This window comes from Cyprinodon tularosa, unplaced genomic scaffold, assembly GCF_016077235.1.
Source record: "Cyprinodon tularosa strain WSP-4 unplaced genomic scaffold, ASM1607723v1 ctg352, whole genome shotgun sequence".
Taxonomy (NCBI): Eukaryota; Metazoa; Chordata; class Actinopteri; order Cyprinodontiformes; family Cyprinodontidae; genus Cyprinodon; species Cyprinodon tularosa.
The window spans coordinates 629,572-650,245 of NW_024039066.1; the positions used below are offsets into that span (position 1 = coordinate 629,572).

At 47.2% G+C, this 20,674-nt stretch overlaps 1 protein-coding gene across 2 annotated transcripts; it reads left to right on the forward strand.

Annotated features, from left to right (window-relative positions):
* foxj1a (forkhead box J1a) lies at positions 1-2,344 on the forward strand. Of its 2 annotated transcripts, none has more exons than XM_038295296.1 (3): positions 1-132; positions 249-793; positions 1,159-2,344. In XM_038295296.1, exons 2-3 carry the CDS (start codon positions 320-322, stop codon positions 1,948-1,950), a joined length of 1,266 nt encoding a protein of 421 aa, XP_038151224.1. In that variant the 5' UTR covers positions 1-132; positions 249-319; the 3' UTR covers positions 1,951-2,344. The 2 variants fall into 2 exon arrangements, with proteins under 2 accessions (XP_038151224.1, XP_038151225.1); XM_038295297.1 differs by having other exon boundaries at positions 297-793.
* The last annotated feature ends 18,330 nt before the right edge of the window (positions 2,345-20,674 follow it).

A 20,674-nucleotide genomic window follows, 5' to 3' on the forward strand; every position in this document is an offset into this window, starting at 1 on the left:
TATTAAACTGGCTCCCCAGCAGAGCCCTCAGAGCGCTGACTGGGAGCCACTGGGCGGCTGCAGGAGTCCATCTCAACTTCTGGAAGTTCTGCGCAGTTCGGATCCAAAGGTTTCCTTTCCAGGTGATTCCAGGTGAGTTTGGATTCAAGTTGCTCTGCAGGATCCTGTCTATCAGCTTCCTGCAGCAGCACAGATCCAGGATGGATGAGGAAAGTTTCCTGAAAACTCACAGACTTCTTCACTTTAAGACCCAGTTCATCCAGGGTCCTGCTGGGCTGGGTTCTGTCTGTCTGCAGCGGCAGGAGGCCGGAGGGGAGCCATGCTGTGTCTGCGCCCGGAGGGCCGGGAGGAGGAGGAGGCCCAGGCTGGGCAGCGGGACTCCGGCTTCAGCGGCCTGGATGACAGCCTGACCAGCCTCCAGTGGCTGCAGGAGTTCTCCATCCTGGGAGCTCCGGGACCGCAACCCGTCCAGCAGCAGCTGGGACCCGAGGGGCCGGCCTCCCCTCTGGCCGCGGACCCCGCCTCCTCCCTGGGGGCGCCCTTGACCCCGGGGAAGCCCACCGCGGCGGCATTCAGTAGGATGCAGACCCTGCCGGGGCTGGTGGCGCACGGCCACTGCCCTGCGGAGGTGGACTACCGGAGCGACCCGCGCGTCAAGCCGCCATATTCCTACGCCACGCTGATCTGCATGGCCATGCAGGCCAGCAAGCAGAGCAAGATCACCCTGTCCTGCATCTATCAGTGGATCACTGACAACTTCTGCTACTACAGGCACGCGGACCCCACCTGGCAGGTAGCTGCATGACGTCACACACGCCTCACACAGCCTACTGTATGCAGACAGCGGACAGGACGTGTCGTTTCCTCCTTTATCTGAGCCCCCCCAGAGGGGGGGTTATTGCTTCAGGATGTTTCATAGCAGGATGTCCTAGTCAAAGGTTTTCCTTCAGCAGGAATTTCCCTGCATAGTTTCATTTAGCAGCATAAATGATTGATGAGGCCTCAAAGCTTTCTGTTATTGTTTGGCAGAACTTGTGCAGATAATGTTTAACAGAGGTCAGCGGGTCAGAGCTGTGTTCACAGAGGAGGAGCAGCACCTCCCAACCTGTTCCTCCTTCATTAGTTTATCAGAATAAATCATTTGGTTTTTCTCTTCAGAACTCCATCCGCCACAACCTGTCCCTCAACAAGTGCTTCATCAAGGTGCCGCGGAACAAGGACGAACCGGGGAAGGGCGGCTTCTGGAAGATCGACCCCCAGTACACCGAACGCCTTCTGAGCGGCGCCTACAAGAAGAGGAGGATGCCTCCGGTCCAGATCAACCCTGCCCTGCAGACCCGGCTAGGACTCAGCCTGCCGGCTCCGTCTGCAGGGACTCCTGCGGGTCTGAACGTGTCTGCAGAGTCCAAGCGGTTCCTCCGGGAGTTTGAAGAGGAGACCCAGCAGCACCAGAACAGGGACCCCCGTCTGTCTGAGGGGACCATGCTGGGCTCCTGGCCCGGCACCGGGGAGAGGAACGGCTACAAGAGGAAGCTGGGGTCCAAGAACGGCGCCTCCAAGGCGTCCCGCCGGTCCAGCTCCCCGCTGTTCTGCGTGGACGAACCGAGGGAGGCCGGACCCCTGAAAGGACCCTTCGACTGGGACGGCCTGCTGGACTCGGCCCTCAGAGGGGAGCTGAGTCTGGATGGAGGGGACCCTCTGAGCCCCGTCATGAAAGAAGAGGGCCCAGCAGAGAGGGGGGGGCAGAGAGTTGCCGCTCCGCAGAGCAGCGATGCTTCAGACTTTGACCAGGAGACCCTCCTGGCTACGGCCTTCCTGGAGACCCCCTGGCCGGAGGACGAGGATCAGGGCTGCGGGGACTTCCTGAACTGCTCCAACCTGGAGCAGCTGTTTGACCTGGGGGACTCCTTAGAGGTGGGGGCCAGCAGCCGGATGGAGCCCCTGCTCTGATGTTGACTTCAGGTTCCCTTTGATACCAGAAGCCTGCAGGGAAACGTCTGTTTAGACCCTCCTTTAGATGACTAGATGTTTGATGGACCTCCATGCCTTCATCAAGCCCAGACATTTCTGAGCAGAAACTGTGATGAATCGACTTCTGGCTTCAGATGCTGACGCACCGAGCAGGAGGCGGCCATTAAGGACTAGAGCATAGAAATGTAGTGAGCGTAGAGATCCTCTGATGTTTGTACGACTGTTCATGAGTTTAGGTACCAACCTGAGGCGGTTCTCCTCCAGTTGGACCTGGTGGAGCCTTCAGATCCACCTTCAGGCTTATTTTATCTTTCTTCATTTACAGTTTTTTATAATGTGCTCAAAATGTCCAATAAAAGCAATTTTCCTAAAACCGTGAGGCTGTCTTCAGGAAGCAGAGTAGCTGGTTCTGGTCCGGTTCTGGTCCGGTCACACCTTTAGTCGGGTCATTGCGGTGAAGCAGCCAGCTTTGGGTCCAGGACGCCTGAAGGACCAGGATGGACCTTCAGGCTGCAGAACGTCCAGATCGACTCCAGCAGGAATTATTGTTTATAATTAAACAAGAAGCAGAAAATATAACATAGAACCTCCTTCCTGTTATTAGAGTTAATAATCATAGATCTGCTTTAACTTTCACCTAGTTTGATGAAAGCAAAGGTGTGATGGTGTTTATTTCCTACCTTCCCAGTTTATTTCCCACATTCCCAGTTTATTTCCCACCTTCCCAGTTTATTTCCCACATTCCCAGTTTATTTCCCACCTTCCCAGTTTATTTCCCACATTCCCAGTTTATTTCCCACCTTCCCAGTTTATTTCCCACCTTCCCAGTTTATTTCCCACCTTCCCAGTTTATTTCCTACCTTCCCAGTTTATTTCCCACCTTCCCAGTTTATTTCCTACCTTCCCAGTTTATTTCTCACATTCCCAGTTTATTTCCCACCTTCCCAGTTTATTTCCCACCTTCCCAGTTTATTTCCCACCTTCCCAGTTTATTTCCCACCTTCCCAGTTTATTTCCCACCTTCCCAGTTTATTTCTCTACCTTCCCAGTTTATTTCCCACCTTCCCAGTTTATTTCCGACCTTCCCAGTTTATTTCCCACCTTCCCAGTTTATTTCCCACCTTCCCAGTTTATTTCCCACCTTCCCAGTTTATTTCCTACCTTCCCAGTTTATTTCCCACCTTCCCAGTTTATTTCCTACCTTCCCAGTTTATTTCTCACATTCCCAGTTTATTTCCCACCTTCCCAGTTTATTTCCTACCTTCCCAGTTTATTTCCCACCTTCCCAGTTTATTTCCCACCTTCCCAGTTTATTTCACACCCTCCCAGTTTATTTCCCACCCTCCCAGTTTATTTCCCACATTCCCAATTTATTTCCCACCTTCCTAGTTTATTTCCCACATTCCCAGTTTATTTCACACCCTCCCAGTTTATTTCCCACATTCCCAGTTTATTTCCCACATTACCAATTTATTTCACACCCTCCCAGTTTATTTCCCACATTCCCAGTTTATTTCCCACATTCCCAATTTATTTCCCACCTTCCTAGTTTATTTCCCACATTCCCAGTTTATTTCCCACCTTCCCAATTTATTTCCCACCTTCCTATTTTTTTCCACTTCCCAGTTTATTTCCACCTTCCCAGTTTATTTCCCACATTCCAGTTTATTTCCCACCTCCAGTTTATTTCCCACATTCCCAGTTTATTTCTACCTCCCAGTTATTTCCTACTTCCAGTTTATTTCTTACCTCCCAGTTTATCTCTATTTCCAGTGTATTTCCACCTTCCCATTTATTTCCACCTTCCCAGTTTATTTCTACCTCCAGTTTATTTCCCACCTCCCAGTTTATTTCTTACCTCCCAGTTTATTTTATTCCCAGTGTATTTCCAACCTCCATTTATTTCCCACCTTCCCAGTTTATTTCCGACTTCCCAGTTTATTTGTCACCTTCCAGTTTATTTCCCACCTTCCCAGTTATTTCCACCTTCCAGTTTATTTCTTACCTCCCAGTTTATCTCTTATTTCCCAGTGTATTCCAACCTCCCAATTTATTTCCCACCTTCCCAGTTTATTTCTTACCTCCAGTTTATTTCCACCTCCCAGTTTATTTCTACCTCCCAGTTTATCCTTATTCCAGTGTATTCCACCTTCCAAGTTTATTTCCCACCTCCAGTTTATTTCCACCTTCCCAGTTATTTGTCACCTTCCAGTTATTTCCACCCTCCAGTTTATTCTTACCTCCCAGTTTATTCTTATCTCCAGTGTATTCCAACCTTCCAAGTTTATTTCCACCTTCCAGTTTATTTCCGACCTTCCAGTTTATTTGCACCTTCCCAGTTTATTTCCACCTTCCAGTTTATTTCCCACTTCCCAGTTTATTTCCACCTTCCAGTTTATTTCCTACCTTCCAGTTTATTTCCCACCTTCCCAGTTATTTCCCCATTCCAGTTTATTCTTACCTCCCAGTTATTTCCACCCTCCCAGTTATTTCTTACTCCCAGTTTATCTCTTATCTCCCATGTATTCCAACCTTCCAAGTTTATTTCCCACCTTCCCAGTTTATTTCCGACCTTCCAGTTTTTTGTCACCTTCCAGTTTATTTCCCACCTCCCAGTTTATTTCCTACTCCCAGTTTATTTCTTACCTCCCAGTTATCTCTTATTTCCATGTATTTCAACCTTCCCATTTATTTCCACCTTCCCAGTTTATTTCTTACCTCCCAGTTTATTTCCCACCCTCCCAGTTTATTTCTTACCTCCCATATCTCTATTCCCAGTGTATTTCATAACCTTCCAACGTTTATTTTCCCAAGCATTCCAGTTTTATTCCCACCTTCCCAGTTTATTTCCGACCTTCCCAGTTTATTTGTCACCTTCCCAGTTTATTTCCCACCCTCCCAGTTTATTTCTTACCTCCCAGTTTATCTCCACATTCCCAGTTTATCTCCCAGTGTATTTCCAACCTTCCAAGTTTATTTCCCACCTTCCCAGTTTATTTCCGACCTTCCCAGTTTATTTGTCACCTTCCCAGTTTATTTCCCACCTTCCCAGTTTATTTCCCACCTTCCCAGTTTATTTCCCACCTTCCCAGTTTATTTCCTACCTTCCCAGTTTATTTCCCACCTTCCCAGTTTATTTCCTACCTTCCCAGTTTATTTCCCACATTCCCAGTTTATTTCCCACCTTCCCAGTTTATTTCCTACCTTCCCAGTTTATTTCCCACCTTCCCAGTTTATTTCCCACCTTCCCAGTTTATTTCACACCCTCCCAGTTTATTTCCCACCCTCCCAGTTTATTTCCCACATTCCCAATTTATTTCCCACCTTCCTAGTTTATTTCCTACCTTCCCAGTTTATTTCCCACCTTCCTAGTTTATTTCCCACATTCCCAGTTTATTTCACACCCTCCCAGTTTATTTCCCACATTCCCAGTTTATTTCCCACATTCCCAATTTATTTCCCACCTTCCTAGTTTATTTCCCACATTCCCAGTTTATTTCCCACCTTCCCAATTTATTTCCCACCTTCCTAGTTTATTTCCCACATTCCCAGTTTATTTCCCACCCTCCCAGTTTATTTCATACCTTCCCAGTTTATTTCCCACCTTCCCAGTTTATTTCACACCCTCCCAGTTTATTTCCCACCCTCCCAGTTTATTTCCCACATTCCCAATTTATTTCCCACCTTCCTAGTTTATTTCCCACATTCCCAGTTTATTTCCCACCCTCCCAATTTATTTCCTACCTTCCCAGTTTATTTCCCACATTCCCAGTTTATTTCCAACCTTCCCAGTTTATTTCCCACCTTCCCAGTTTATTTCTTACCTTCCCAGTTTATTTCCCACATTCCCAGTTTATTTCTTACCTCCCAGTTTATTTCCTACCTTCCCAGTTTATTTCTTACCTCCCAGTTTAATTCTTACCTCCCAGTGTATTTCTTACCTCCCAGTTTATTTCCCACCTCCCAGTTTATTTCTTACCTCCCAGTTTATTTCTTACCCTCCCAGTTTATTTCTTACCTCCCAGTTTATCTCTTACCTCCCAGTGTATTTCTTACCTCCCAGTTTATTTCTTACCTCCCAGTTTATTTCTTACCTTCCCAGTTTAATTCTTACCTTCCCAGTTTATTTCTTACCTTCCCAGTTTATTTCCTACCTTCCCAGTTTATTTCTTACCTCCCAGTTTATTTCTTACCTCCCAGTTTATTTCCAACCTCCCAGTTTATTTCCCACCTCCCAGTTTATTTCCTACCTCCCAGTTTATTTCCCACCTCCCAGTTTATTTCTTACCTCCCAGTTTATCTCTTACCTCCCAGTTTATTTCCTACCTCCCAGTTTATTTCCCACCTCCCAGTTTATTTCCGACCTTCCCAGTTTATTTGTCACCTTCCCAGTTTATTTCCCACCCTCCCAGTTTATTTCTTACCTCCCAGTTTATCTCTTATCTCCCAGTGTATTTCCAACCTTCCAAGTTTATTTCCCACCTTCCCAGTTTATTTCCGACCTTCCCAGTTTATTTGTCACCTTCCCAGTTTATTTCCCACCTTCCCAGTTTATTTCCCACCTTCCCAGTTTATTTCCCACCTTCCCAGTTTATTTCCTACCTTCCCAGTTTATTTCCCACCTTCCCAGTTTATTTCCCACATTCCCAGTTTATTTCTTACCTCCCAGTTTATTTCCCACCCTCCCAGTTTATTTCTTACCTCCCAGTTTATCTCTTATCTCCCAGTGTATTTCCAACCTTCCAAGTTTATTTCCCACCTTCCCAGTTTATTTCCGACCTTCCCAGTTTATTTGTCACCTTCCCAGTTTATTTCCCACCTTCCCAGTTTATTTCCTACCTTCCCAGTTTATTTCTTACCTCCCAGTTTATCTCTTATTTCCCAGTGTATTTCCAACCTTCCCAATTTATTTCCCACCTTCCCAGTTTATTTCTTACCTCCCAGTTTATTTCCCACCCTCCCAGTTTATTTCTTACCTCCCAGTTTATCTCTTATCTCCCAGTGTATTTCCAACCTTCCAAGTTTATTTCCCACCTTCCCAGTTTATTTCCGACCTTCCCAGTTTATTTGTCACCTTCCCAGTTTATTTCCCACCCTCCCAGTTTATTTCTTACCTCCCAGTTTATCTCTTATCTCCCAGTGTATTTCCAACCTTCCAAGTTTATTTCCCACCTTCCCAGTTTATTTCCGACCTTCCCAGTTTATTTGTCACCTTCCCAGTTTATTTCCCACCTTCCCAGTTTATTTCCCACCTTCCCAGTTTATTTCCCACCTTCCCAGTTTATTTCCTACCTTCCCAGTTTATTTCCCACCTTCCCAGTTTATTTCCTACCTTCCCAGTTTATTTCCCACATTCCCAGTTTATTTCCCACCTTCCCAGTTTATTTCCTACCTTCCCAGTTTATTTCCCACCTTCCCAGTTTATTTCCCACCTTCCCAGTTTATTTCACACCCTCCCAGTTTATTTCCCACCCTCCCAGTTTATTTCCCACATTCCCAATTTATTTCCCACCTTCCTAGTTTATTTCCTACCTTCCCAATTTATTTCCCACCTTCCTAGTTTATTTCCCACATTCCCAGTTTATTTCACACCCTCCCAGTTTATTTCCCACATTCCCAGTTTATTTCCCACATTCCCAATTTATTTCCCACCTTCCTAGTTTATTTCCCACATTCCCAGTTTATTTCCCACCTTCCCAATTTATTTCCCACCTTCCTAGTTTATTTCCCACATTCCCAGTTTATTTCCCACCCTCCCAGTTTATTTCATACCTTCCCAGTTTATTTCCCACCTTCCCAGTTTATTTCACACCCTCCCAGTTTATTTCCCACCCTCCCAGTTTATTTCCCACATTCCCAATTTATTTCCCACCTTCCTAGTTTATTTCCCACATTCCCAGTTTATTTCCCACCCTCCCAATTTATTTCCTACCTTCCCAGTTTATTTCCCACATTCCCAGTTTATTTCCAACCTTCCCAGTTTATTTCCCACCTTCCCAGTTTATTTCTTACCTCCCAGTTTAATTCTTACCTCCCAGTTTATTTCTTAGCTCCCAGTTTAATTCTAACCTCCCAGTTTATTTCTTACCTCCCAGTTTAATTCTTACCTCTCAGTTTAATTCTTACCTCCCAGATTATTTCTTACCTCCCAGTTTATTTCCTACCTCCCAGTTTATTTCTTACCTCCCAGTTTAATTCTTACCTCGCAGTTTATTTCTTACCTCCCAGTTTAATTCTTACCTCCCAGATTATTTCTTACCTCCCAGTTTATTTCTTACCTCCCAGTTTAATTCTTACCTCTCAGTTTAATTCTTACCTCCCAGATTATTTCTTACCTCCCAGTTTATTTCCTACCTCGCAGTTTATTTCTTACCTCCCAGTTTATTTCCTACCTCCCAGTTTATTTCTTACCTCCCAGTTTATTTCCTACCTCCCAGTTTATTTCCTACCTCCCAGTTTATTTCTTACCTCCCAGTTTAATTCTTACCTCCCAGTTTATGTCCTACCTCCCAGTTTATTTCCTACCTCACAGTTTATTTCTTACCTCCCAGTTTATTTCCTACGCTGTGACCCGACTGAACGACTGAGAGGGAGAAGGTTCAAGGTTGAAACCTCAGGGTCTGGTTCTGGTGCTGAAACATGAAGTTCTGGTATTTGTTCCTGTAAGGCGGGTTCTGGAGTTATGATCATGATGTTCTTGGAAGGCCCGGTTCTGAGGAACCAGAACCTCCAACCTGCTGAGGAACCACTGGTAAACCTGCAGATTGAGAGCGAAGTGCTCTGTTAGGAACATAAGGAACAATCAGGTTATGCTGACAGGTCAAAGGTCAAAACCCAGAATCAGGACGAGACTTTCCTCGAACCAAGACAGGAAAGTTCCTTATTGTGTAGGACGTGTCCTTCTGGTTGTGTGTTTGTGTGCGGTGTGGGGGGGGTTAGAATAAATCACCCAGTTTATTTCCCACCTTCCCAGTTTATTTCTTACCTCCCAGGTTAATTCTTACCTCCCAGTTTATTTCTTACCTCCCAGTTTAATTCTTACCTCCCAGTTTATTTCTTACCTCCCAGTTTAATTCTTTCCTCTCAGTTTAATTCTTACCTCCCAGATTATTTCTTACCTCCCAGTTTATTTCCTACCTCCCAGTTTATTTCTTACCTCCCAGTTTAATTCTTACCTCGCAGTTTATTACTTACCTCCCAGTTTAATTCTTACCTCCCAGATTATTTCTTACCTCCCAGTTTATTTCTTACCTCCCAGTTTAATTCTTACCTCTCAGTTTAATTCTTACCTCACAGATTATTTCTTACCTCCCAGTTTATTTCCTACCTCGCAGTTTATTTCTTACCTCCCAGTTTATTTCCTACCTCCCAGTTTATTTCCTACCTCCCAGTTTATTTCTTACCTCCCAGTTTAATTCTTACCTCCCAGTTTATGTCCTACCTCCCAGTTTATTTCCTACCTCCCAGTTTATTTCTTACCTCCCAGTTTATTTCCTACGCTGTGACCCGACTGAACGACTGAGAGGGAGAAGGTTCAAGGTTGAAACCTCAGGGTCTGGTTCTGGTGCTGAAACATGAAGTTCTGGTATTTGTTCCTGTAAGGCGGGTTCTGGAGTTATGATCATGATGTTCTGGGAAGGCCCGGTTCTGAGGAACCAGAACCTCCAACCTGCTGAGGAACCACTGGTAAACCTGCAGATTGAGAGCGAAGTGCTCTGTTAGGAACATAAGGAACAATCAGGTTATGCTGACAGGTCAAAGGTCAAAACCCAGAATCAGGACGAGACTTTCCTCGAACCAAGACAGGAAAGTTCCTTATTGTGTAGGACGTGTCCTTCTGGTTGTGTGTTTGTGTGCGGTGTGGGGGGGGGTTAGAATAAATCACCCCCCACCCCAGTTAGTCAGCTTTGCTGACTAACTGGGGTGTGTGGTCCCTTGTTGGGTCAGCGTGGGGTCCCTCTGCATATCACCCCCCCACAGCCGTTAGCACAGCGGCTCTCTGGGAGCTAAGCTTCAGGATGAGGTAATAATACGATGAAGAGTGAAGATAATGTTCTGAAACCAGACCCGGCCTGATGGACACCCGACACTCTGCTCCGGAGCCCGGGTCCTTCATCCTCATCCTCATCCTCAGTCTGTTTTCCCTAGAAAGAGGAGCTGATGCCCCCCCTCCCAGAGAACCCCCTGCACCGATTGACTGGCTGGAATGTGACGTCCAGCTGGATATTGGGCCCGCCGATGGCCCTGTGGGTCAGCGGATCGTCACGGTAACCTGATGCAGGTGTTATTCTGACGGTAAGAGGAGCCTGCAGGTGAAACGCTAACCCTGCTGCGCCAAACGCAGACGCTGCCAAATGAAAGCAGCAACACCTGGCAGCAGCAGAGGAAAGGTTCTGACAAGCAAAACCACATTATGACCCGTTTTAACCAGCCTCCCTGTTCAGATCTCATCTCTACTCTGATACCCCTGAATAAAGCCAGCTCAACCTCCAGGACGGCCTTCAACCAGAGTCCATCTGCATATGTTATGTTTCTGACCTTGAAGGCTTCCAGTTCAGTTTGTGTTGATTCAGTTTTAGTCCTCCAAAACCCTGACCCCCCAGGGTGCAGACCAGGAAGTAGAGTCGTAGTTTAACTCACGTCTCTGCAGCTTCTCTGCTGTTACGCACTCATTACTCCATCGACCACGACCAAAATCGAATAATTAGCAAAGATTCACTAAAGAGTAAATCATGATAATCTAATTAAAATTAAAATAACTCAAATTGGGGAAAAAAGTTAAAACGATTAAATGCGGTCTGTCTCTTCCTCTAAAAGTCTGCTAGTTAATGACTTGATTTGTGATAATCACATTGACTTATGTTGCCTTACAGAAACCTGGCTGCAGCAAGAGGATTATGTGAGCATAAACGAGGCAACTCCTTCAAGCTATTTAAATTTTCACATCCCCAGAAGTTCTGGGCGAGGAGGAGGAGTAGCAACAATCTTCCAGTCTGACTTACTGATTACTCCCAAAACAGTTAATACCTACAACTCTTTGAACATTTAACCCTTAATTTCCCTGATCCAAATTTCAAGGCAAGAAAACCTCTTCTTTTTGTAACTTTGTATCGTCCATCAGGTCCTTACTCTGAATGTTTAGATGAGTTTTCAGAGTTCCTTTCTGATTTGGTATTAAAAACTGACAGGGTCATCATAGTGGGAGATTTTAACATCCATGCTGACATTTAAGGCGATAGCTTAAGAGCAGCCTTTAATGCTATCTTAGACACTATTGGCTTTGATCAAAATGTGAATAGTCCCACGCATTCTCATCTTCATACTTTGGATCTTGTGCTGACATACGGCATAGAATGTGAAGAAATAACAGTATTTCCTCACAACCCTGTCCTCTCTGACCATTTTCTTATAACCTTCAGGATTACTTTAACAGAGTTCTCCTCCCCCAAAAGGAGGTTACATTTTAGTAGATCTTTATCAGATAGAGCAGTTATACATTTTAAAGAATCTGCTTCACTTTCTCTCTCCTCTGTGTCGCTGAGCAGTGCTGCAGAGTGCAAAAGCTTAGCTTATTCCCCTTCACAGGTTGAAGGGCTTAGACTAGGCTTAGACTGCTGGAGGACATAGGGACCCCTTTTTCATCATTCTGCTTCATTCTATCTCTATTCTCCCACTCTGCAGAATCTGTTAGTTCAATCTCTAACGTTCTGCTCTCTCTGCTTTTTCTCATAGTAGCTTCATCTGGTCTGTTCCTGTTTGGCTGTGACTTCATCCTGGAGAGAAATATCAGCTGTGCTGCTGCCATCAACACCTTTGTTTCTAGATGTTGGAGCTTGGCCTGTTTTCCAGTGTAGTCCTGTTTCTCTGACTGTGACTAACTGGATGTGCTCTCTTCATCCTCTGACATGGGAGCTGGCTCGGAGCTCGTCTGCCTGGCTGTGTGTTTCCTGGACGGGGCCGCCTGTGGAGCTGGTTGACAGTTGCCTTTTGTATCTATGCTTCTTTTTCTATGACTGCTTCTGTCTCCTTGAACCCCAGTGGGCCTCAGCAGATGGCCGCTCACACTGAGCCTGGTTCTGCTGGAGGTTTCTTCCTGTTCAAAGGGAGTTTTTCCACTCCACTGTGGGAACAGACCTCAGATCTCCCAGTGTGGGAAGGGGGCACTACCATGGGGAGTAGAGCAGAAGGGTAACCCCCCCCCCCCCCCACACACACACACACACACCTGGTTGCAGGCGTAGGCCGCCGCAAGCTGCGATACCTCCAGTTGCAGTGACTCTATCCCACCTGAGTCAGCAGGCCCTGCCAAAGCCTGATCCTGTTAGAGGACCTCCTGAAGGACACCTGAAGGTAGAAGGTCCGTCTGAAGTTCCTGATGTCTCTAATATTCAGCACCGCCTTCCCAGGCTATAGCCTGATGCTCTGCAGTTCTTTACCAACCCGTTCTCCGCAGCATGCTACTCTTTCAGTCCCAGGCTGCTATGTTTTTTTTAGGACGCCGTCTTGACGGCGTGAAGGTCGTCGCTTCTGGACCGGCAGAAAGCAGACCTGGTAGAAGGTCCCTGAAGGTCTCAGCAGACTTGTGGTCCCTGTGTGGGAAAGCAGCTCCAAACAGGGAAGCAGATTTGGGCCGAGCGGAGCGGAGACCGTGACAGAGTGACCTTGGCGGGGCGAGTCTGGGCCTGCCTGAGCCCCCCCCCCCGCTCCTCCAACTGTTTCTTTTCTCTCCTTTGTTTGCTCAGAGCAGACGGACTCTTTACGCGCCTGCTCTACATTTCTCCCTCTGCCCTCAATAGGTGAGCTGCCGTGGAGACGAGGGCCACAAAGGCCCGCTTCAGCCCACAGACCCCCTCAGCGCCGCTCGGGTCGCTGCAATAAAGCTCCTTGTTCCGACACCAGACGTTTCCACTCAGTGGCTTGATGCGAGTGGACGTGGGTTCTTTCTGTGGCGGCCATCGGTGCCACCAGGGCAGAGTTTGATCTGTGGTTTCAGACGTCAGCAGCTTTATCTCCCTCTCAGCCGCTGGAGCTCCCAGAAGAGCAGCAGCTGATTCTCCTCCTCTGGTAGATCTGGATCAGGGCTCAGCTGATCCAGAACCCTGCTGTTTTGGAACATAACTTGCTGGGGCTCAGAACCGTTCATGAATGCATCCATCATGACTGAAAGCCCAAATCCATCTGTCCAGAAATAAGCCTGGAGCATGTTGCTGCCACCGCCGTGCTTTGAGTGGTCTTTTGTTTAAAGCCCGGCGTACACTGTGCGATTTTTTCCAATCGTTCACGCAGCTGCTGGCCACACTACGACTAATCGCAGGGTTTCATCGTACAGTGTTAGCCCAACGGTCTCATCCCATAGACCTGTTCACCCTGCTCGACTAAAAAGCACGTCGGACTCGGCTCCGCAGTGAGCTGCTCTGACGCGTCCATCCAGAAGCCAAACCAGTAGGAGGGGATATTAAGCTCAGTATAGCGACCCGCGCTGCCTTGGACGTTTCTGCAATTTTGTGCTGAAAGCCCGAAAAAGAAAAGGCGCAAAGTATTTGGACAAAGACGAGGCTGACAAAACGTGGCTGCTGCGGTCCGTCAATTTAACAGACAGAGATGCATTGCCCCCCCGCCATGCTGCTGCGTTTGAATCTGAGAGGAAGAATAAAATCCTGCTTTGCTCCCTGAGCGATTTGCCCCCGATGGTCGGGAGAAAATCAAACATGTTTGACTCCTCCCACTTCCTGATCAGGAGGCGGTCGTGATTGACTCCTCCCACTTCCTGATCAGGAGGCGGTCGTGATTGACTCCTCCGACTTCCTGATCAGGAGGCGGTCGTGAGAGGCTGATCGCCGCTCGTAACCCCCGTACAATACAAGACTCACGATCAGGCTGAAAGTCGCCTCGATCGGAAAATTCTCGCACGACTGGAAAATCGCCCCGAAACATCGCGCAGCGTACGCCGGGCTTTAGGTTTCGTTCCACTTAAAAAGAAAATTCTGCTGCAAGGTTCTGGTTGATCAGCTGGATGTTCTCTGTCTGCTCCTAAGCAGCTGTGCTCCACAGCGCCTCCATCCCGGCATGTTCTCTGGGCACCAAGGAGAACCTTCAGGATTCATCTGCTGATCCTCCTGCCGCTCTAGACCAGAGTGTCAGACCCAGCCAGGGTCTGGTCTGTTCGGGGTCTTGGTAAGGTCTTCTGGGTCTAACTGCTTAGTTTCAGTGGTACGGGCGCACCACAGGAGCAGGAGAACATTGTGAGGTCCAGAAGGTCCACCATCCCATGCTGTGAGATCAGAACCACTGGGGGAACTGGGAGCTGCTCAGCCTGATAACCTGTAGCTTTGCTTTCAGACTTTAACTAGGCCATTCCCAGACGTGTTTTTGGATCATTGTCCTGTAGCAGAACCAGACGGTTGGCCTGAACCAGCAGAACAGACCCAGATCTTCAGGTCTGGCAGCTGTTTAGGTCAGCAGTGGTTCTGGAGTGCCAAGTAGTCTCCTCAGAAGGTTCTGTTCAGATCTGTCTTCTCTACCTGTGGACCATGGTTCTGACTATGGTTCTCTGGATCCCATGAGACGGTTCTGAAAGCCTCTGCAGACGTCCGAGGCTCTTTGGATCGGGTCTGATGGGTCTTCCTGGAACCAAACAGAACCCAGTGCTGGACTGGACTCGGTTTTAATGTGTGATCCAATAATCTCTACAGTCCAGGAATGATTGACTCAAGCAGCAGCAGAACCACTGAGCCCAGCGGAATGGGGCGGGTCGGGGGGGGCAGCCGGCCCCCCAGGCACCAGACAAACACTCATTAACTGAGAGGAATGCAAACAGACGGTTGCTCCTCCTCGACCCACACAGCAGATCCAGAACCTTCCTGAAAGCTGCAGGAAGACGCAGCCATGCAGACGCTGGTTCTGTTACAGAGTCCTGAAGACCTGGTTCTGTTACAGAGTCCTGAAGAACTGGACCCGAACAGGTTCCCAGACCTCAGCAGAACCACTGTTGGACCTCTGATGTCAGAACATGAAGAAACTTAGACAAGCACCGGTTCTCTGGCCTGGTTCCCTCCGCTGATCCAGGATGTTTTGGACTTCTCTCTCAGTTTAGTCCAGGTTCTGACGGGTCAATTCAATCAATTCTATTCAGTTTATTTCTATAGATCCAATTCACATCATGTCATCTCAGGTCACTTTCTAGATCCAGTTCAACCAGATCATCCAGTCTGATTGATTCAAAGTTTTCTATCTAAGGAAAACCAGCTGATTGCATCGACTCATTGACTCTTCAGCAATCCCTCACACTAAGCATGCTGGTAGCGACAGTGGAGAGGAAAAACTCCCTTTGAACAGGATGAAAAAGAAGCATAGATCCAAAAGGCAACTGTCAACCAGCTCCACAGGCGGCCCCGTCCAGGAAACACACAGCCAGGCAGACGAGCTCCGAGCCAGCTCCCATGTCAGAGGATGAAGAGAGCACATCCAGTTAGTCACAGTCAGAGAAACAGGACTACACTGGAAAACAGGCCAAGCTCCAACATCTAGAAACAAAGGTGTTGATGGCAGCAGCACAGCTGATATTTCTCTCCAGGATGGAGTCACAGCCAAACAGGAACAGACCAGATGAAGCTACTATGAGAAAAAGCAGAGAGAGCAGAACGTTAGAGATTGAACTAACAGATTCTGCAGAGTGGGAGAATAGAGATAGAATGAAGCAGAAGGATGAAAAAGGGGTCCCTATGTCCTCCAGCAGTCTAAGCCTATAGCAGCAGAACTATAGAGATAGCTCAGGATAACCTGAGCCACTCTAACTAGAAGCTTTATCAAAAAGGAAAGTTTTAAGCCTAGCCTTAAAAGTAGACAGGGTGTCTGCCTCATGGACTAAAACTGGTAGTTGGTTCCACAGGAGAGGAGCCTGAGAACTAAAAGATCTGCCTCCCATTCTACTTTTAGAAATTCTAGGAACCACTAGTAAACCTGCAGATTGAGAGCGAAGTGCTCTGTTAGGAACATAAGGAACAATCAGATCTCTGATATCAGATGGAGCTTGGCCATTTAAGGCTTTATATGTGAGAAGAAGGATTTTAAATTCTATTCTGAATTTAACAGGAAGCCAATGAAGAGAAGCCAGGATAGGAGAGATATGATCTCTCTTTTTAATGAAAGAAGGACATTCTAGAAAACTTTTCTAGGTCCTGAGGTGGGGGAGGAGGTGCTGCTGCTGCTTCATCTCCTTTGTTCTCTGACGCTTCCTGGTGTCTGAGGAGGAGGAAGGAGGTCCATTAGCAAACAGAGCCTCCATCCTCACACTAACCTGTGAAATCTGTTTGTCTGGTTTCCTCTAACAGAACCTTCTGGGTCAGAAAGTGTTTTTCCTTCATTCATTCATTAAGGGCCACTGTGGCTGAGAACCAGATCAGCAGAACTTCCAGTCTGACCCGTGTTCCTCAGCAGACATAAAGCTCCTGTCTGCTGCGTATTCACAGCTTAGAGAAGCGGAGGATTAAGGTCTCCGGCCGGGCCTGAATGGGCCGGGCCGCTTCATTTAGACCAAGGCTGACGTCAGAAACGGATCAGCTGCTGCCAAGCCTTCCCTCTTCTCCTCATGGGTGGCCCCAGTGGGCCTGGTCACCATGGAGATCAGCAGCACCTAGGAAGTATCTGGATTTACTGGAAACCGGGTTTATTGTGGACTTTTAGGAATGAGGAGGGGTTGAGGGAGACAATGGGGGAGACGGAGGGAGGGAGGGAGGGAGGGAGGGAGGGAGGGAGGGAGGTGCTCGGCTGCAGACCTTCTTGCTTGTTGGAGCCGGTGGAAGCAGCTGAAGGACCTGAGATGCTCCATGAAACACGCTGTTTTGCTGTCCTGCAGGACTTTGTGATGTTTCCAGTTTTCTCCAGACTGTTTACTCTGAGGTTGCAGACCATGTTTATCTTCTGCCGCAGATCCACACAAAGCAGATCAACATCTGAAGGACCACCAATCATGGTTTCCAACCTGAAAAGTGCGGTGTGCTTTTATCTTCATGCCTCTTGAATTTGAACCCCCTCTGGCTGTAGGACCTTCTGGGTTTATCTCCACCCGCTTCCAATGTCTACAGACTTTAGTAGTTCTGAGTGAAACACCTGATCCTGGATCAGATTGGATGGAGAACATCTGAGACTCAGCTCTGGACTTTGACTAGGCCATTCCATCCCATGACCCAGCTGTGGTCTGACTTTTCTGGATGCTTCTCCTGCTGGAAGGTGGACCTCCAACCAGTCTCTGGTTAACTCCACCCGTTGGCCCCACAGCATCCTGGTGTCACCGCCGTGTCTCACAGCAGGGTGATGGACCCCATAGGTTGGTGCAGTCGCTGTCCCTCCTGCTTTCTTCTAACCCATGGAGGTCCAATTTGTGGAGCCGACGATCAGCGGGGTCCTGTTAGCTCAGTTAGCTGAACTGGTTCCAGTACCGATACCAGTTAGAAGCCTTCTGGGATGCCTTGAGTCTGGAAGTGTTCTGATGTTTTAATGGGTTCTAATATCGGCCCAAACATCAGGGGAACCGGTCAGAAGCAGCAGAACTTAACAATGGTTTTTATCATCTTTTAGGTTTTTGAATTATTTCTCATTGGAGTCGGTTGATCTAATTAGTTTGACTTCCTCTGATGTCATCACTGTAAAGCGAATAGGCTCCGCCCAGAGTGATTGACTCTAACTGGGATTACGAGCTGCTGAAGGTGGATGTTTAGGAGGAAGAACCGTCGTTTCTCCCTGATATAAAAGTTTTCTTTTCCTCTCAGACCTTCTGTAATAAAAAAACAACTGAATCAAAACTAACTAACAACAGTCCGAGGAAATAAACAACGGACTCCACTGGTTCTGAAGGGAAGCTGAGGCTGCCTTTTAGCTCCCTCTAGTGTTGGGATGATGCGTTACAGATTAGTGTGCCAGAGTTGGGCTGTTGGTGTGCTGCAGCTGAAGGCAGAGGCCATGGCTGTGGTGGGGCGGCCCCGGACTGAGGGCCGATTACCCGGCTCTGTTGGATGGTTCTGACTGGATGATGAACTTTGATCCAAACTGTTCTTCATTCTTTAATCAACAGAAATCAAAAGGAAATGAAAGGATTTTATTTCTGCTGTTTGCTGATAAATGATCATTTCTTCTTTCTCTACTTTCACTCCAAACTGGGAAAAATGTTGATTTGATCTACCCTACGATTTGATGCATCACTAAATGTTTCAACAATTTCAGAATAAGTAGTAATATTATATAGAAATATATAGAATTATACAGAATAGAAAACTCTGAATTTAAAGTTTGTCCAGATCTACTGTTGCTTCTGCCATCAAAGATGATTTTACAGACAATTTTAAAATGATTGATCGACTTTCTTGTTTTTTTTTCTTTTCTTTTTTCCCTGTTATAGGAAAAGAGTGAATTGCTTTATAATCCATTAAATAAAGGAGATTGATGGTAATTCACTCAGTTAACACTTTATCTTTGCAAAGACAAGAACAACACAATCATAGCAGTCCTCACAGTTCTATGTCTGTTCTGATCTAGACAAGGTTTTTCTAATTAACCTGAAACCTGCAAACAGCTGTGAAGGTCCACAAAAACAGTTAAACTAGTTACAGTCAGTTGAAGAAAACAGTAAAATGCTGAACAAACCTGGAGTCTGAAACATTCTGGCCTCTATTTCAAACAGTCCCTAATAGTCCTAATAGTCAGCAGCGGAGCAAGCAGCGGAACTAGCAGTGGAGCTAGCAGCAGAGCTAGCAGCGGAGTCAGCAGCGGAGCAAGCAGCAGAACTAGCAGTGGAGCTAGCAGCTGAGTCAGCAGCCGAGTCAGCAGCGGAACTAGCAGCGGAGCTAGCAGCGGAGCAAGCAGCGGAACTAGCAGTGGAGCTAGCAGCAACGCTAGCAGTGGTGTCAGCAGCAGAACTAGCAGCGGAGCTAGCAGTGGAGTCAGCAGCGGAACTAGCAGTGGACTTAGCAGGGAAGCTAGCAGCAGAGAAAGCAGCGGAGCTAGCAGAAAACCTAGCAGTGGAGTCTGCAGCAGAGCATGCAACGGAGTCAGCAGTGGAACAAGTAGCAGAACTAGCAGTGAAGCTAGCAGCGGTGACAGCAGCGGAACTAGAGGTGGAGCTAGCAGCAGAGCTAGCAGTGGAGCCAGCAGCGGAACTAGCAGTGGAGCTATCAGCAGAGCAAGCAGCGGAGCTAGCTGCGAAGCTAGCAGCGGTGTAAGCAGCAGAACTAGCAGCGGAGTCAGCAGCAGAGCAAGCAGCGGAACTAGTAGCGAAGCAAGCAGCGGAACTAGCAGCGGAGCTATCAGCAGAGCAAGCAGCGGAGCTAGCAGCGAAGCTAGCAGCGGTGTGGGCAGCAGAACTAGCAGCGGAGTCAGCAGCAGCGCAAGCAGCGGAACTAGCAGTGGAGCTAGCAGCGGAGTCAGCAGCAGAACTAGCAGCAGAGTCAGCAGCGGAGCAAGCAGCGGAACTAACAGTGGAGCTAGCAGTGAAGCTAACAACGGTGTCAGCAGCGGAACTAAAAGTGGAGCTAGCAGTGGAGCTAGCAGCGGAGCAAGCAGAGGAGTCAGCAGCGGAACTAGCAACCGAAACTAAGCAAGGACAAGAGAAGATGTCAGAATTAGAGGGTGTCCTGCGGGAGATAAGGGAGTTTAGGTGGGAGACAGTAGGAGGACTAAATGGCTTCAGAGACCAGGGGCCCGGGGCCAGGAGAGACCACATTCGTTTCCATGGGATCAGAGAGGGGGCTGAAGACGATGCAGAGTCAGTGGAGTCAGCTTTACTCAGGGAAAAGCTCGAGTTAATACCAGCGTATCGGCTCAGTCTGAGGTGAACCAACCGATCGTTAGGCCGCCGCCCATCCCAGGATGCACCACCAACATCCATAGTAGCTACATGTGAAGCTACAAAAGCTAAGATGATATATAGGTGGAGTGGTGGACTAGTGCAGAGGTCTTCAACAGGAGGTCCACGACCCCTAAGGAGTCTGCAGAGGTACTGCATGGGGGTCGTGAAAGTTTTTGTTGTATTTTTTCCACTAATTGAAATGTCTTTAAATCTTCATTAACATGAATCCAACAGACTGTAGTAAACAGATAAATGGAGGCAGAAGATGTCTTTCAGTCATCAATGCTCACATTCAGCGACACACAGGAGCTCTTTCAAGCTGGACACCGTTTCATTCACAACACCTGTCCCATCAACCAGGAATCAGGAATAGTTACACCCTTTGTTTGAACACATAACTTACAACCAAATTAAAACCAAAAACTGTGGAAAAACTATAATGTTTGAATAAAAATGACTGAAATCTTTCATTTTGCTCATCTGTGCCCAATTTGCCCTTTCTCTGCCTGCTTGAGCTTCTTTCACTAAAATGGCAGAAAACAGTGAACCTTAAATGCTTGTTCTCTTCTATGACATATTACACAAAAATCTTTAAAAAGATTTAATTATACACACTAATCATTAAAAATTTCAAAGGAACTTAAATAATAAAAAACAAGGAGAACAATCCCAGCTTCTATCACTAACTGTAGTTATGCTCTCCACCAGTAGGTGGTGACATGTTCACATGAAGCTTCATTTGTCCATCACTACCTAAGCCCCACCCTGCTGCACCATGGCAACCCGCTGCTCCCCAAGGGGAGAAGCTTAAATAATGCTGAGTTCATTCAATCATTGTTATAATGCAAATTCTTCCTTTTTACA

Excerpts from the sequence above, each read along its gene's own strand:
- foxj1a (XM_038295296.1), top strand. The coding sequence starts at position 320 with ATGCTGTGTCTGCGCCCGGAGGGCCGGGAGGAGGAGGAGGCCCAGGCT. Across the intron at positions 794-1,158 it reads ACGCGGACCCCACCTGGCAG|AACTCCATCCGCCACAACCT; the intron begins GTAGCTGCATGA and ends TTTTCTCTTCAG.